General features: G+C 42.8%; 1 protein-coding gene across 1 annotated transcript in view; it reads left to right on the top strand.

Annotated features, from left to right (window-relative positions):
- Positions 1 to 18,159, top strand: part of LOC143749079 (transmembrane protein 132C) — a 381,695-nt gene that overhangs the window by 294,233 nt on the left and 69,303 nt on the right. Inside the window, exon 4 of the mRNA XM_077241521.1 lies at positions 13,895 to 14,078. Within this exon, the coding sequence (XP_077097636.1) occupies positions 13,895 to 14,078 (184 nt within the window). The remainder of the gene's footprint in view (positions 1 to 13,894; positions 14,079 to 18,159) is intronic.

The following is an 18,159-nucleotide window of genomic DNA, read 5'->3' on the forward strand; positions in this document are numbered from 1 at the left end:
AAACAGTTTATCAGGGAGATGAGTACTTATCTTTACATGAGTCACTAATGCTGTTTAAGCACTCTTCATGTATATGTTGGAGTCGTGGCATAGTGTTTAGGGCAGGTGCTTCTTACATGGGGATCTATTGTGAATATCATTTTGTAAAGACTTTTGCGATGTTTAAGCATTGTAACCGATCATAGACTTGTCCGTTGTGTGTATGAATGCAGTGGTGAATCAAAGGCCTATTGCAGTAGCACACAAAGTGCTTGTTTGCTTGAGAAACTTTTTTTTTTTTTTACATAATTGCCATATTTCTGAATTATTTTGAATTTGGTTGATGTTGAACTGCTCGCTTGCAATGTAGGCTGCAAACACTGGGAACAAGACACAACAAAACTAGAACACTCATTATAATCAACAAAGCGTAGACACAGTGTAAATAAGAGATTTATTGTGCAGTGTAGACAGTGTTTGTTATAATGGGAGTCTGTTTGTGGACACTCAGTGAGCTTGCCCTGAACTTACAGTCATGTGAAACAGCGTAAACTTGCAGTGACAGCTTTAGCAATTATAATGGGATGGGAGCATTCTAGTATTGTCACATTGCTCGTTTTCTCTGTATAATCTATACAAAATCAGCTTGTTATGGGTGTGTAGCATACTTAAAAATATGGCATGCAGTTGCCTCACACAAAAAAAGTATTGTAATAAGACAAGTGCAGCCAGCGGTCACCATTAAGCCACGGTTCTTATGTAGGTGTCAGGTTTGAATCTGGTTTGTGTTCTATTCTCTCACTCCTGAATAATATCTAGTCACCATCAATCCCTATGATAAAAATCTTTGAATAAGCTGTTCACACATCTGTGGCGTTCTAGTAAGTACCTGAATTTGTTGGAGTTTGTCAAATGGTGTTTGTCTTGACTGATTACAGCGTAGACAAACAGCAGAGAAGTGGAATCCAGCCACTACAGAAGTAAAGCTGATACAGACTGATAGTACTTGAATGTGTGCCAATGACTATTGTTGCAATGTGAAAAAAATAAAGGAATGAATGTTGTAGAGCACTAACTGTGCCTTCTGAACAGCTTACAGTAGCTTTCACTGTAAATCAAGTGAGTTTCATGCTTAAAACAAGAAAAAAATCCTTGAGTTTAAAATCTATTAAAAAATACAGAATTTTACTTGTCTTCAAGTACATTTATTTTGTGTGAATGATATAATTTACTAGAAAACAGACTGATTATCTCTTTCCCCGGCATTGACCAAATTTTCTATCATTTATGAGACTACGTTTTTTACTACGAGTTATTGATGGATTTTGATGGTTATTAATTTCCGGCAATCTATGTAATATTACTGTACTACGGTAGGGAGTGCTATTAAACATTTTCTAAAATATGATACAGAATCTCCAGATCAAAACACAGGCAAAAAAAAAAAAAAAAGGAAAACGGAAACAAGCGATAGAAGTATTGCTTATGTATGTTTGACAAAAACGCGATTTCCTTAAATTTATTCAAAATGTTGCTTTTTTATGAAACTTACCCATGTTCAAGTGTTGATAAAAAAGAAAAGCAGAGATTTTGTTCTTTCTTTTAATATATATGATGTTTAGATATTCATACAACAAAATGTTCTGGGGGCCATGAAAGTTTTGTGAAAATGATCAAAAATGCTAGCGGTGGCTGGCAACTTAAAACAAAATGCTGGCAGGGGTAAAGTTAATATATATGTTTGTTTGTTTTTGGTCAATATTGTGCATTATTGTACATTGTTGCCTCTTGCAGTTTATGTTGCACATTGTAAGTTCAAAAACGGATTTTTTTCATCGATTATAGAAACAAAGGAAATAGGATTTAAGAAGGTACACTTCTCAGAAAACATACTGCTAAAACACGAAACTTCGATAAATCATTCAGTGATCCACTTTGCTTCAGCAAAGATACAGCTGTTGCCTGTTAAAATATATTTCCTTTGTCATCACATCCATCTGAATTTACTCACAGGCTTGATGTAACTTGTGTTTTCCAGTACAGACCGAGCCCTGCATATGAGCCCTCTTGAGCAGTCAGTGGGGTTTTTGTGGAGTGAATATGCTTTACGAGGCCGCATTCAAATTCACTATGACCTAAATACCGCAGAGGATCTCTATGGGGAAATGACAGAGTCGAAAAAGGCATTGTGTTCTTGACAGAGTCGAGAGGTGGAAAAAGGGAGATCGCTAGCATGACATTTCTGTCTCTTTTGGGCTCTATAGCATGTGAAGACTCTCTTAGCTCTGTTGGCAAGGCCACACACACACACACACACACACACACACACACACACACACACACACACACACACACACACACACACACACACACACACACACACACACACACACACACACACACTTGTATGCTATTGTGTGGTGTGTATGATAAGGCAATGTAGCCGAACGGACCGCCGCACAGTTTAGCGTCAGACCACTGTGCTCCACCCGTCTGTCACTGCGGTTACTGACTCCTACATACTGGAACGCCACTGCAACCGTGAATCTCCCGACACATTCCGCTGCCTCCCTCTCTTTTTCTTTCTCCCTTTCTCTTTCATGCTCGCTGTTTTTTACCCTCTCGTTCTTTGTCCCATGACAGCTTTAGTTCTGGCTGGCAGCCAGCGGTCAGTAAAGAGGATATGACATTGTTCTCTCTCTCTCTCTCTCTCTCTCTCTCTCTCTCTCTCTCTCTCTCTCTCTCTCTCTCTCTCACTCACTCACACACACACACACTCTCTCTCTTTTTGAACGTTGACTCTCTAACCTGCCTTGCTTGTGCATGGTAAAATATCAATTAGGCCGTGTGTCCACCAAAACATTTTTTCACGCAGCTGGCGTATAATTCCAATTGTTTTCAATGGGAGCGCCGCGTTTTTTAAACGCCATGAGCGTGACGAGGCGCTGAGCGTGTATTTAACGCTCAAGCGCTGAGCGTTTTTTACTGGTCGCCGAGAGTTGAAAAATGTTCAACTTTGGGTAAAACGCTGCGCTCATCACTGTCACTTTTTACACAGCCATCCAATCACAGTGGAGGAGGGGTGGGACAAATACCACACTGACCAACTGTCACAACATTCTCTGTACAACGACGTCAACCAGCAGAGCTAACCGAAGAAAATAGATAAAAAATAACTTTTAGTATGAAACAAATTATCTACGAAATCAGTTACAAGTAAACTGTGCTGCGGATATTCTGTATCATTCTGTATCAACTGAAAAAACGCAGCGCTGCCAAAACGCTCTCAAGCGCCCACAGCTAGGCCGTGCGTCCACCAAAGCGTTTTTAGCCGGCTGCAAACGCTAGACTCTCTGCTGAAAACGCCTAGCACTGGGCGCTTGAGAGCGTTTTGGCAGCGCTGTGTTTTTTCAGTTGAGACGATTCGTTGCTATGATACAGAATATCCGTTAGATCAGTGTCTGGATCACTAAATATAGTTCACCAAACTTCCATGAAGTGATTGTTCCTCTGTGTTGAGCTGAACTTGAGCCTGAGACAAGACAAAGACGGGTCTGAAGGATCTGTCTCACTGCTGCATGGGAGCAACACCACATAGGTGTACATTCATGCGCTTGTATATGAGACCAATATTGAAATGCTTCTATTTTGTAAATCTTATTTACTACACACATTTTAGATGAAAAGATCTAAAGCCTTAAAAATTAACCCAAAAGTTTTTTTCTCTATTCGATTTGTGTCCCTTTTGCTTGAATAGCAGCACTCCAAAACCATATACTGTATATTTCATATTATTTTTTATTTATCTGTTTCTTTAAAATTATTCATAATCCAATTTTTTCAGGTTTGAAATTCAACTTTGAATCCAAGAATCCAATTTGTAATACCATTGTCTGTGTATTAGATAACCACTTATTATTGTGCTTAAAACCACTAATAACACCATAGAAACACCTGTACAACCAACCACAATGCTCTAGTTTTATTGTAGCTAATTTTCCACTGTGAGGCATCACTCAATTTTAGCAGGTATTTTCTAAATAAAATCTTAAAAATCTATCACAATTTAAAGTCAGCATGAAATTAATTGACCATATCTATTTTGTAAATGCATTTTATTGATTTTATTGTGAAAGACTCATCCATGTGTTAGCATTTTTTAATCAAAATATCATAACTCGATCTTCCAGTGAAATAAGGCTTCGCTCTGGTGACTCAAGTAGGACTTTTCCAATCATTTAGGGTGTTCACACTTGTAGTTCGGTTCTCTTGGTTCGCTTGGTCTGAACCAAAAAAGAATTAGACATTTTGTCTAGGTTCGCTTAGCTTTCACACTGTCATTTTAACACAGAACCTAAATATATATAAAAAACACTGTTTTATGACGTGTATTTTGCGATGGAACTTGTCGAACATCCAAACCAATGCTGTGTGCTGGGCTAAATGTGCTCACCGTATGTCAATGGAGCTGACAACTCGAGAAGAGCTTATAAAATGTGTAAAGGAGTCAAAACAGCGGAAGCAACCCTTTTTAGGGTCACATCTTTTGAAGTCATGTCCTGTATTTGGTTCGTTTACATGTCTTTGGTTATATTTCAGTCAAACCGCACAAGAGTTCATTTGAAAGTGGATCGAGACCCATCTTTTCAAGGGTCTCAGCCCACTTGTTTGGTGCACACCAGGGTTCAGAGGGCTCACTATTCAAATGAACCACACTAACATAGCAACCGCACCAGAGTTTGTTTTAATCGAACCAAACCTGCCTAGTGTGATGCCTGAATAATCTGTTTCACTCGGATGTACATCAAAATATGAAAGAAAAGATCTGTTGCTACTTCCATTACATCACAACTCTTCAAGGAGAATACTTTAATGCAGTAAAAGATTAATTAGAGACATCTTGACAATTGAAAGCCCTTGGCTCGCTCTTTGTGGACACTTGCGGAGAAACTCTCTTAAGCGATGTGCTGAAGTACACGTTTACCTGGGTGAACCCATCATGGGTGACAAACGGTTCTTTGAGTCTGGCTGACTGCACGTCTCATTCCCCTCTGCCTCTGACCAGCACTCTAAAACATGACTTCCTCAACAAAAGTTAAACAACAGGCGAGTGATGTATGGTTGTGTGTCTTCCTCTCAGCTGCTCTCAGTTTCTGACCCACAATAAGATAAACACTCCTACCTTTTCGGCATCTGTGGCGGCCAAAAAAACCCTGAACTAATCGATGATGGCTAATTAATACGGCTGGGGACAATGAGACTTCTTTCTTCGCTCTTCTTCCCTCCGCTTAAATTAATTATTTCTGAGAGAGAGACTGAAAAATCCTGACTGAAGGTTTGTATTTTGACTCCAAAGCACTAGTGCCTGTACTTTCTCCCCGTATGCCTCCAAACTTACTTTAAAGATAATTGCTCAATTGCATTAGAATTTCTGAGGGGGTGCGAATACACACACATGATCACATGCACTAAAATCCAATGCTAATTACATTTCCAAGGGGTTATGTTATTGGTCATTAGTTTCGGAAGCATTGTTCCCTTTCAAGGGAACTTCGAGCTGCGTCAAACGCTGCGGGAACGCCCCTGCGTTGTGCGTCATGAAGCACGTATGGAATCAGCCCAATGGAGAGATGAAACGTCATAGGCGGGTGACGTCATCGACCAGGAAACTATAAAGCACCCCAAAAACACAAGCGCATTAGCTTCTGTGCTTTCAGTCGCGCTACATGTGAATCTGTCCCTGTGTGATATTGTCTGTCTTACATACCCTGCACCACACAAACAATTTATCCCTATATATATATATATTGAGAGATTATGGCGGACGAACAGCAGTTTAGAAAGTGTGTTCCTCCCTGCCCGCGTTATTTAACGAGCGGGGATACACATGATCTTTGTGTTGTTTGTTTGGGAGTTCAGCATGCCCAGTTTGCTCTCGAGGGAGCAGACTGTGAGCATTGCGAGCGTTTGCCGTTAAGGACGCTCCGCTCCCGCCGATCGCTCTTTGAGGAGAGCGGTTCGGTGCGCGCTCCCCGCGGTTCGGGTCCCGCTTCTGCCGAGGCAGAGCGGCGGCGCTTATCGTGGGGATCGCAGATGGATCTCACAGCGGGGTTTGAGACGGGCTCTGCCTTATCTCTCCCTTCACCTGTGAGATCCAGTGCCTCAGTCCCGGGTTCGGAAGCACGCGCTGCGGTTTCTTGTGCTCGGGCTGAGGCACCAATGCTGCAGCTATCCAGTTCTGAGGAACTTGATGTTGTTAGTGTTGAGGGAGATGTGGAGGATTCGCCACCCCACACTCCTGAGAGTGATGAGCTTATGGAGGTGTTAACAAGAGCTGTTGAAAAACTTAATATTGAATGGCCAGTGACTAGACAGGAGTCTGTTTCTAAATCAAAGTTGGATGAGAGATTTTTGCCGTCACGTGTGCAGCCTCCACGCCGGTGCCTGCCGTTTTTCCATGATCTCCACACCGAGGTGTCGAAATCATGGAGAAAACCGGTGTCATATAGAGTGTTTAGTCCCCAGACTTCAACATACGCTAATATTATGGGAGCCAAGGCTCATGGTTATGGTGCTTTGCCTCGTGTGGAAGAGACGCTTGCGAGCCATCTCTCCCCCGAAGCAGCATCATCTTTTAAGGCACCGACATTACCCACCAAGCCTTTAAGAAACACTTCGGCTTTGGTGGGTAAAGCATATTCGGCAGCAGGTCAGGCTGCGTCATGTCTGCATACTATGTCAATCTTGCAGGCATACCAGGCTGATCTGCTAAGGGACATGAGTGAGAGTGAGGAGGTCAGTACTGACGTAGTTCGCGAACTGCGTCAGGCTGCTGATTTATCCCTGCGTGCCACCAGAGAATCGGCCAAATTAATGGGTCGTTCTATGGCAGCTCTGGTGGCCGCAGAAAGACATTTGTGGTTAAATCAGACTAATATTAAAGAGAGAGAAAAAGCTTTTCTTTTAGATGCTCCTCTTTCTCCCATGGGGTTGTTTGGTGATGCTGTGAATTCAGTTATCGATAAATTCCAAGAAGAAAAGAAACAAACTGCAGCTTTTAAAAAGTTTCTTCCCCTTAAAGTTCATGTCCCTGGGGCTGCTGGGCGGGAGCAGCCCCGGCCGTCCTCGAGCTCATCACATAGAGCGCAGCAGAGGCAGAGTGTCGCGTCTCGTGCTCCCCCTGCTGGACAGTGGGCTCAGCCGCGACACTCTCAGCCGAAGCCTTCTCCCAGTAGAACTGATCTGAGGACAGTTATATTGGCTAAGAAGGCTTCGGCTAAGAAGAAGTCCTGACGCCAAGCCGTTCAGGATGCTGAGGGTGGTCCCCACCGAGGCGGAAAGGTGTTCACCTCTTTTTACGGTGCCCATTCCTCCTCGGTGCCCTCAGGGGCTCGTTCTGCCAACCCCGCCTTTATGCCGGGGCACAGACGATCCCAGCGAGCGTTTTCCCGAGGGACGCTCGCTCCCTCTGAGGAGGGTCTCAGAGCGGTCAGACCAGTTGTTCCCTGCCGGTGCGCCGTTACAGGGCGCTGCGTCTGCTGCTCAAGTTACACCAGAGGCCAGTCTCGAGAGGCTGGTACCCTTAGTAGAATTTCTGGCAGAGTGGAAAAGCCTTCCAAAAATATCTCATTGGGTCCTGCAGACAGTAGAAAAGGGTTATGCTATCCAGTTCAGGTGTCGTCCACCAAAATTCAGAGGGGTTCTGCACACAGTGGTGGGCCCCGAGCAGGCTCTGGTATTGGAACAAGAGGTGAAAACGCTCCTTCAAAAAGAGGCTATAGAACGGGTTCCTCCTCCCAGTTTGGAGTCAGGTTATAACAGCCGATATTTCATCGTTCCAAAGAAGGATGGGGGGTTGCGTCCAATTTTAGACCTGCGCATATTGAATCGCTCGGTAGGGAAGCTAAAATTCAAGATGCTCACTATCAAGCAGATCGTGTCTCAAATCAGGTCCGAGGACTGGTTTGTCACGATAGATCTGAAGGACGCATACTTCCATGTGTCCATCCTTCCACAACACAGGAAGTTCCTGAGGTTCGCCTTCGGGGGCGAGGCGTACCAGTACAGGGTTCTTCCGTTTGGCCTAGCTTTATCTCCCCGCACTTTCACGAAATGCATGGATGCAGCACTAGTGCCTCTGAGGCTTCAGGGCATTCGTATTCTCAATTACATCGACGATTGGTTGATTTTAGCTCAGACCGAGCAGATGGCGGTTCGGCATCGAGATGTCGTCCTCGCTCATATCAGAAAGTTGGGGTTGAGGCTGAACGCAAAGAAAAGTGTATTATCTCCTTCCCAGAAGACCACTTTTCTGGGTGTCGTTTGGGATTCGGTATCGATGCGGGCGCGACTCTCTCCGACCCGCATCGCTTCGATTCTCTCAGCTGTGAAACAAGTGAAGCTAGGCCAACTACTCACTGTCAAGCAGTTTCAGAGACTGTTGGGTCTGATGGCAGCAGCGTCCAACGTTATACCTTGCGGCCTGTTGTACATGAGACCGCTACAGTGGTGGCTCAGGACCAAGGGATTCTCCCCGAGGGGAAATCCGCTCCGCACGTTCAAAGTCACGCGGCGCTGCCTTCGTGCTCTGGTCATGTGGAGAGAAACTTGGTTCCTATCCAAAGGTCCTGTGCTGGGGGCTCTTTGTCGTCGCATAACGCTAACGACGGATGCTTCCCTCACAGGGTGGGGGGCGGTCATGAGTGGTCGCCCAGCCCAAGGTCTGTGGCAGGATCATCATCTTTCGTGGCACATAAATTGTCTAGAGATGTTGGCTGTGTTTCAGGCTCTGAAACACTTCCTAACAGACCTGAGAGGCCATCATGTGTTAGTTCAATCAGACAACACGTCGGTGGTCTCTTATATAAATCATCAGGGGGGCCTGCGGTCTCGCCGGCTTTACAAGTTGGCCCGTCAGATCCTCCTGTGGTCCCAAGGGAAGCTACTATCTCTGAGAGCAATGTATCTCCCTGGGTATTTGAATGTGGTAGCAGACTCCCTGTCGAGGCAGGGGCCGAGGCCAGGGGAATGGAGACTCCACCCCGAGGTGGTGGAGCTCCTTTGGTTGAGTTTCGGTCGCGCCGAGGTGGACCTATTCGCTTCCAAGGAGACCACTCATTGTCATCGGTGGTTCTCCATCACTCTTCCAGCCCCCCTGGGGTTGGATGCTATGGTGCAGCCGTGGCCGAGGTCACGTCTGTACGCCTTTCCCCCGATTGCTCTGTTACCAGGAGTTCTGGAGAGGGTCCGCCGGGACGGGGTCAGTCTACTACTAGTAGCCCCGTTCTGGCCGGCCCGAGTATGGTTTGCGGACCTGATTTCTCTCCTGGACGGTTCTCCTTTGGAGCTCCCGGTCAGGAGGGATCTACTCTCCCAGGCGGGGGGCACGATACTTCACCCCCGCCCAGAATTGTGGAAACTGTGGGCTTGGCCTCTGAGGGGGCCCAGCTCATAGACTCCGGTCTCTCAACCGAGGTTGTTGAGACCATTCTTAACTCCAGAGCTCCATCCACGAGGAAGCTTTATGCCTTGAAGTGGAAACTTTTCACTTCTTGGTGTGGAGAACACCTGCAGGACCCAGTTAACTGCCCAGTGGGTGCAGTGCTGGAATTCCTGCAGGAGCGCTTCTCCACAGGGTTATCCCCCTCCACACTAAAGGTGTATGTGGCGGCACTAGCTGCTTACCACGTCCCTTTCAGTGGAGTTTCTCTTGGGAGACACCCGCTTATAACTCGTTTCCTCCGTGGCACTTTGAGGCTGAGGCCAGCAGTTCGTACGAGGGTGCCGACTTGGGATCTGGCCATTGTATTAGAAGGTCTTTCCCTAGCTCCTTTTGAACCTATCGAAGAAGTTCCCGAGAAGTTTCTCACTTTTAAGACTATCTTTTTGCTTGCTATCTCTTCACTAAAAAGAATCGGAGATTTGCAGGCTCTGTCGGTTTCACCCTCGTGCCTGGAATTTGCACCTGGCATGGTTAAAGCTTTTCTGCATCCTAGACCAGGTTACGTTCCTAAGGTTCCTACTAATATTGTTAGACCTACGGTTCTGCAGGCTTTCTGTCCTCCTCCATTTATGTCATCGGACCAGGAGAAACTTAATTCACTCTGCCCTGTTAGGGCATTAGACGCTTATGTCCACAGAGCTGCCCTGTGGAGGAAATCAGAACAACTTTTTGTATGTTTCGGGCCACCCAGAAAAGGGTGTCCGGCGTCTAAACAGAGAATGAGCAAGTGGGTGGTTGAGGCTATCTCACTTGCTTATGAGTCGGCTGGCCAGCCTTCACCTTTGGTTGTCCGAGCTCACTCTACCAGGAGTATGGCTGCTTCTAAAGCTCTTTTGTCGGGGGTTTCCCTGAGTGATGTTTGTGATGCGGCTGGATGGTCTTCACCGCATACTTTTATTAAGTTCTATGACCTAGACTTAAGCTCTACCCCTGGGGCACAGGTGCTCTCGTCCTCTGTGCGCTAGTCTCACATGACGGTCATTTGGTCCTATGGCGACGTGGGTATTCGCGTTCCCGCAGCGTTTGACGCAGCTCGAAGTTCCCTTGAAAGGGAACGTCTCGGTTACGTATGTAACCCTAGTTCCCTGATAGGGAACGAGACGCTGCGTCGCTCCGCCATACTCCCGGCACTCCCGTTAGCGCTTCCTTCAAGCCTATCAGAAGCTAATGCGCTTGTGTTTTTGGGGTGCTTTATAGTTTCCTGGTCGATGACGTCACCCGCCTATGACGTTTCATCTCTCCATTGGGCTGATTCCATACGTGCTTCATGACGCACAACGCAGGGGCGTTCCCGCAGCGTTTGACGCAGCGTCTCGTTCCCTATCAGGGAACTAGGGTTACATACGTAACCGAGACGTTTTCACTGTTTACTCTTCAGGCAGTTTATAGTAGTAGTTATAGTAGTATAGTTAACAGTAATAGTAAAACTGTATATTTAACTATTGTCTTCTCTTAAAGGAACAGTTCACGCAAAAGTTCTGTCATCATTTACATCCATGTCACTTCAAACCTGTATGACTTTCTTTCATCTGCTTAAGAAAATGGACAAATGTTTGAATGTCATGTTTTCCATTTTTCAAGCTCCAAAAAAGGAGGAAAAAGTACCATTAAAGTGGTTCATTTGACTCACTAATTCACTAAATTGTTGTCTGTTGCTGTATGATAGCTTTGTGTGTGAAACAGACCAAACTCAAGTTTGACATCCACTCTCTTTGAGGCTTTTGTGACAATTAGTTCAAGAAGTAGTGATGTCTGATTCATGAATGAATCGTTCAAACTTTTCAGTGAATCGATTGGTAGAAAATTCTCATTTGCACTTTTATTTGTATATTTAAAATTGGGATTTGAAGGTTTGACATTAATGATTGTTTCTTGATTATGACACAAATGAGATTTGAGAGGTACAAGACATTCAATGCTCAAATCTCATTTTGCATTTTGTGTTCCATATAGAAGAAAGAAAATCATACAGGTTAGAACAAGAGGTTGAGTCAGACTTTCATTTTTGAGTGAACTATGCCTTTAAAAGAAACACAGAATTCCTGTAATGCATCTCTCCTTTGCCATACACTCTTCTGCCTTGCTTATTATGCAGCCGTTTATAATGCTTAACAACTTTGCTGTCCTTTCTACTTCTCATCTGCTTCTACATAACTAATCCTCTTAACGCTCGTGAAAGTCCCGTTCAGCGCATTTGTGTTTGCGTATAATTGTGCAAGACCACATGTGCATGTGTTTTGCTTGTCTGCAGCTCATTGTTCAGCGTAGCTGAGTGTTTGGGCAAGATCGCTGTCTGACTCAAAATGAGTGAATAATGACAAAATGCTCATGCTATTCAGAGAAATGAAATTGCGCTTCCAGAAGAGACAGAGAGGGACTGTGACTGATTCTTTTTTCCTTGCTCTCGTTCTCCATAACATTATTTATCTCTCGTTTTCTGACTGGTCGCCCCCTCCCTCTCTCCCCACTCCCCGTAGACGTATGTCATCTCTGCAATAAAGTATTGTCTGTTGGTTTATTGATTCATTTACTGCTTCTAGAACATTCTTTTTTAAGGAGGAAGAGGTCAGACAGCAGCACATCCATCAAGCGGCCGATTGAGCGAGTGTAATTGAACTCATTTTGGGGGTGTCATAACAAGGATGGAGGGGGGAGGCAGTTATTTGGCCCCTGTTGATCTGAGGTCAAAGGTCGATTTAGAGCATTTAGAGAGGTTGTGATCTAACTGTGTGCGTTCATTCACAAGAAAAACAAGAGAAAGCAGTCAGGAAGTCTTTTTGCAGAATTTTGCAGAATTGAAGCTTAGTGTGTTTATGTGTGCATCACAGAGCAAGACTTTTTACTCTCGACACAAAGTTTGCTCCACTTTGTTGTATATTCAGCCAAAAAACTGCCCACTTAGATTTGAAAAGTCTGTCTGATTGTAAAGTGACTAATCACAGGTCATTTGGTTTTTGTGCTGTTTAGGGGTGTGTAAACATGAAATTAATGAGAGCATAATAAAAGCACATTAAAATAATAGTCTTTGACCAAAATACATATTATTTCACGTGCATAAAACACAGCCATATACAGTGGCCGGGAATATCCTGTGTATTTGCTACAGTACAATAGCAGTGCTATAAATAAAACTTGTGAATATCTTGGTTCGGTATCTTGTTAATATGACTTTGTTTCCTGGCATACTGCTAAAAACCTGTGCGTGCTGACCCTTAGAATGACAGCCGAAAGCATATTGCACAAAAAATGGCAAGAGCTGGATCAAATCTCCTGTTCCATGTGTTATGGTGAGCAGGTTTTGTGAAGGCATGCCCGTAACGGACTGAGATTCTGCAATGCTACAATGCTTTGTATCTCTTTTTTCTAACACTCACACTAATGCACAGACATCACGTTATTGTACTAATGCACAGGCTGTTACTATTGTTTCCCACAGTAAATCTTATTTAATGGGCTTCTATTGCTCTAATTTCGTGTGCAGATCAAGCACTCGAGTTCATATTGTGGATGTGATTACAGAGAGGAAACCCTTTAAATTGTTGATATCTTTTGAGATATTGTATGTGCATTAAACAGAAGGCACTCTAGTGAAACGTATACAGTAATTAAATCTATACATAATGAGGATACAAATTATTCATCACCTAATAATTTTTTATTAGTATAGTAATCAGATTTCTGTTATATGTTTGGCTAATGTTAGAGTTAAGCATTTCATGTTACCTGGTTAAAGGGATAATTCACCCCAAAATAAAAATTCTGTCATCATTTACTCTCCCCATGTCGCTCCAAACCCATTAGACTTTCGTTAATCTTCAGAACACAAATTAAGATCTTTTTAATGAATTTGATTTCAGTCCCTCCAATGACAGCTGCGCAACTACCACTTTGATGCTTCAAAAAGTTAATAAAGAGATCGTATAACATATGAATTGAGCGGTTTAGTCCATATTTTCTGAAGAGACTGGATCGCTTTATATGATGATCAGATATAATTTAGGGTTTTGTTCACATATAAACACTCATCAACTCACACATCAGTTATGGTAAACGGAAGCTCAAGCATGTTCGCTTGATGTGGGAGAACCAGGGATGTTTATTCCCGTGTTACGCAGCACGTTTGAGCTTCCGCAAGTGGTTTGATCTTGTGCTTCAATACTTTTTATACTAGATTTCTGTAGGAGGCCAATTGCTATACTGCCTCCTGTTGTCCTGGAGGATGTGTGAATAGACATCAAAACACAGGATAAAATCGGTCTCTGGGCAGTAGTGGTAGTACTAAAACCTTTGATCTTCTTTCATCTTAGACTCTCTCTCTCTCTCTCTCTCTCTCTCTCCTTCTCTCTCGCTCATCCAACATCTGTCTCTCTCTCTCGCTCATCCAACATCTGGCTTTTTCTTTTTTTTCAACAGACTTGATGGTTCCTTCTATGAGATCATGTGGGTGGACTTTGATATTGACAATTTCATCAACCTGCGGTCATCGCAGTCCATCCGCTGGCAGATAGAGTATCCCTCCACTGGAGCGTCTGCCGAAGTCATCTACACTGTCTATATCAGCCAGAGAGACCTACAGGGTATCGTACCCATCGCTGAGGTGAGAACGCACCATTCACACAAAATCATTCTCAAATACTTTTTCCAATATACTGTCCCCTGTTTTTTCTGTAATTTGTAGATAATAATTTTGGAAATTCCAGTGATATGTTAAAAAAAAAATCTTGTTTCATTTCATGAATGTAGTCCCCTTTAAACAGGGGTATTGTAAAAATTACAATTACACATATCTTATTTAATCTAAAAGAACACTTAAACAGGTTTAGCTGACATAAGGTCCTGAAAATGCTTTGTTGATTGGAGAACAATGCTTTGTCATTTAGATTTCAGCTTTGAATAACATTCTAGTCCTGGACATGCACATTAAGTCAAAGAAGTAAAAAAAAAAAAAAGCACATTAAGTCAGTTCCCTAGCCGAAGTTCTTATTTAATGAAACTCTGGTATAAAGCAACCGGCAACAGTTTGTTGTATTTTGATATATGCTGTTTAGGGGCAGGCAGTGCTGATTTTGATGATTAAATTGTATCATCCAACAAAATCATCCACCTGAACTGTGTTTTAAGCAGGTAGGGATTAAGCTCTGTGGGGATTTAAGACTTTAAGTATGTCAGTCCTTCAGACAAGCAGCCTCCTGTGGTTCTGTGTGATATGAACAACAATACTTTGTCATGTCAGAACCATAGGACGCAAAGAACGCTTATAGCAAATAGAAAGCAGCAGCAATCTCTGTGCTCTCTAAAACACAGCATGAGCAGTCAATAGTGAAGATGAAAGAGCAAGAGAGTTGTATGGGTATGTTTGGTCCAAAGTTAAAGCTGGTGTGAGGAATTTCCACTGTACAATGCCGGCTTTCTTTCTTTTTTTACCGCATTACATACAGACGAGAAAATGTTAATTTATCTTCATCTTTTTTTTATTTGGGTATTGTTTATGTATTTACATTTTAGCACTTTTTATTGGATATATTATTGAGTTGACAGGAAATAATAATGAAAAAGAAAAGAGAAGAGGATCAGGACATGATGTGGGCCTTAGTGTCCTGCATCAACACTTGTGATAACTACTAGACCACGACCTAGACACCTTTTTTTTATCACCCTTGTGTTTTGACCTTCAGATGGGTCAGGTCATGTGTTCCTCCCCTGCTGTTTGGAGCTCCATGAGACATGTGCCTTCAGCGGACTCTCACAGCCCCAAACTGGGCTCTCCTGCTGGGGTACATGATACCAGCACACACCCATCAGCTCGCTCTCACCATGGAGCCTCTCGCAGTGCTGAATGGCTGTTTCCACTGTGGGGGAAAGTCATAGAGACTGAGGCAGGAGGATAGAGTGTATTTTATAGTTATACTATTTTTATATCACATACAATTTTTCTAGATTTACACTGTATTTCTGTCAGAACCACTATCAAATATGATTGGCAATTAGCATACAGTTTGGATTGGTGGTATGGTTCCGTTCTGGGCGAGAACTCCCTGTGCATCCATGCAGCCTCGCATGGATAAGAGCAAGGAGAGCAGCAATACCCCCCCTTAGGGTAAACAGAACAAAACCAACAGGAATGTATGCAGATATCATTAATTCAAGATTTTAAAGTACAACATAATTTGAGAATTTATTCTGATTCAAGGGGAAATCCAAATCCTGACTGGGTGAGAGGAGGAGCTGGGGATGCAGGAGGGTAATTCGCTCCTGAGAAACGCGATTGCTGCTGATAATACTGAAGGAGCTAATATATGTATACAGAGATAGGCTTCGTATTCCTATAGGTAGACGTGGATCAGCTGAGAGTCAGCTGATCCGAGCTTGACTGACGTGACCTGCCAGAACTGACGCTATGCTTAATATATTTGAAAATAAATCATTACTTTTATTTAGCAAGAATTCATTAAATTAATCAAAAGTGACCGTGACCAAAAGTGACCTATATTGTTATAAATAAATTCAGCCTTGTAGAGCATAAGAGACTTCTTTCAAAACACATTTAAAAAAATTGACCCATAATAAAATGTTCTAAAAAAATATATATATATATATATATATTTTTTATGTACATACATAAAATATATCTAAAGTTAAAATGTGACAGCACTTTAAAATAAGGTGTCATTTGTTAATGCATTAATGCAACTAACAATGAGCAATACATTTTTTACAGTATGTATTAACCTTTGTTAACATTACTTAATAAAAATTTGACTTTATTGTTTGTTCATGTTAGCTCAGGTTCAATTAATAAAATTAACTGATACACACTTTTATTTTAAAAATTTATTAATACATGTTAAAATGAACTTTTAACTAAAATAAAACAAACATGCTTTAGAAGTGTTTTTCATTGATAGTTAATGTTAACTAATGTAGTTTAATAATTTTAACACATTGAACTTTATTGTAAATGTCGTAAAAATAAATGTATTTAATTATTATTATTTTATAAATTCTCTCTTTCCTCAATTTGTCTTTCCATCTTTTCTGACATCCAGTCAAAACCTATTAAAGTTAGACCTTGTTAGAGTTCCTGAGTACCTGTCAGTAAAGAAAGACAGAGACACATGACTTCAGAGACTTCCAGGCAGAAGGTCAGAAGATGAAGGAGTCCATGCTGGAGTCCTGGACTTCCTGTGGAAGTGGTCCAACGCTGATCAATCACACACACACACACACACACACACACACACACACACACACACACACACACACACACACACACACACACACACACACACACACACACACACACACACACACACACACACACAAAACAGTAAAAAAAAATTGTAGGGAAAAGGAGAAGAAAAAATTGTGGTACAGGGTACGATAAAGGTAATGTTTTTGTAGAAGATTGAGTTTATACATCAGTGATGGTAAGTAATAAACTGCACCGCAGATGTCATTTAATTTCTACATCAAAAACTCACTTCCAAAGCCCATCCTGTGTGGATTTACCCCATAAATAAACTCTTAACAGGACATATTTGTGCTCAGAGTAGCTTTTAGTACTTGGTGAGTTCCAGCAGAGATACGACCTATTAGCAGTGATTTGCCTTGCTGTGTAGACGCTATTTTACCCACAATGAGTATGTACTGAAAGAGGCTATTTCGCCCCTCTCCACTCTTTGGTGTTGAAAGCCAGTTATAAATTGGATCAGTGTGGCTGTTTCCTTACATCTGAGGTGCTGTGTAATTCTGCTTTGGGCTTGTTATAGTGTTTTAAGCCCCAGACGGTGATACCTCCAGGCCATTTTCTTAGCTTCTCTCTCTCTCTCTCTCTCTCTCTCTCTCTCTCTCTCTCTCTCTCTCTCTCTCTCTCTCTCTCTCTCTCTCTCTCTCTCTCTCTCTCTCTCTCTCTCTCTCTCTCTCTCTCTCTCTCTCTCTCTCTCTCTCTCTCTCTCTCTCTCTCTCTCTCTCTCTCTCTCTCTCTCTCTCTCTCTCTCTCTCTCTCTCTCGTACCTTCTGCCTTCATACTCACCTTTTCTTTTGTATGTGTTCCGTATGTGACCCCTCTATCTTATCTTTCTTGCTATGAGTGTGTGTGTGTGTGTGTGTGTGTGTGTGTTTCCTGCAGTTTGAGTTGTTCCCAGTGGAGTGAGCAGAAGCAGTTGAGTGTCTGAGCGGTAATTAATTCTTAATTGGAACACTTGTTTATCTTTGTTGTTTGAAGATTCCAATGAGTTGCTGAAATACCCAGCGGGCCGTGTAGCTACGAGAGGGGCGGGGCTTTCAGCTGTGCTGCTTAATGCCAGTCTGCCTGCGTTTGTTTACATTAGGGAAAGATAGCTAGAGCGTGGCAAGTGAGCGAGAGAGAGGGAGTGCGATGCTTAATAGCAGGCGATGAGCCGTTGCTATGGAGAGATAGGCAGAGAGGAGGCTTTAAATGAATTGCTTATGCAGTATTGTGGTTTATTTCGATTACTGTTTCATGTTGTGTGAATGATTAATGTGTTATAGCAATGGAGATGTATGGAACAATATGAGGACAATCACAGCACGAGAGATTGAGGGGGATGGATGTGTTTCATGACGAATTAGGGCAGTAGAGAAGACTTCGGAAATGAGGAATCAACATCTTGTATGCGGCATTGGGCTTTTGAGAATGTAAACTTGTGGTTAATTTT

Source organism: Siphateles boraxobius, unplaced genomic scaffold, assembly GCF_051911475.1.
Source record: "Siphateles boraxobius isolate OS27281-9 unplaced genomic scaffold, OSU_SipBor_1 24, whole genome shotgun sequence".
NCBI lineage: Eukaryota > Metazoa > Chordata > Actinopteri > Cypriniformes > Leuciscidae > Siphateles > Siphateles boraxobius.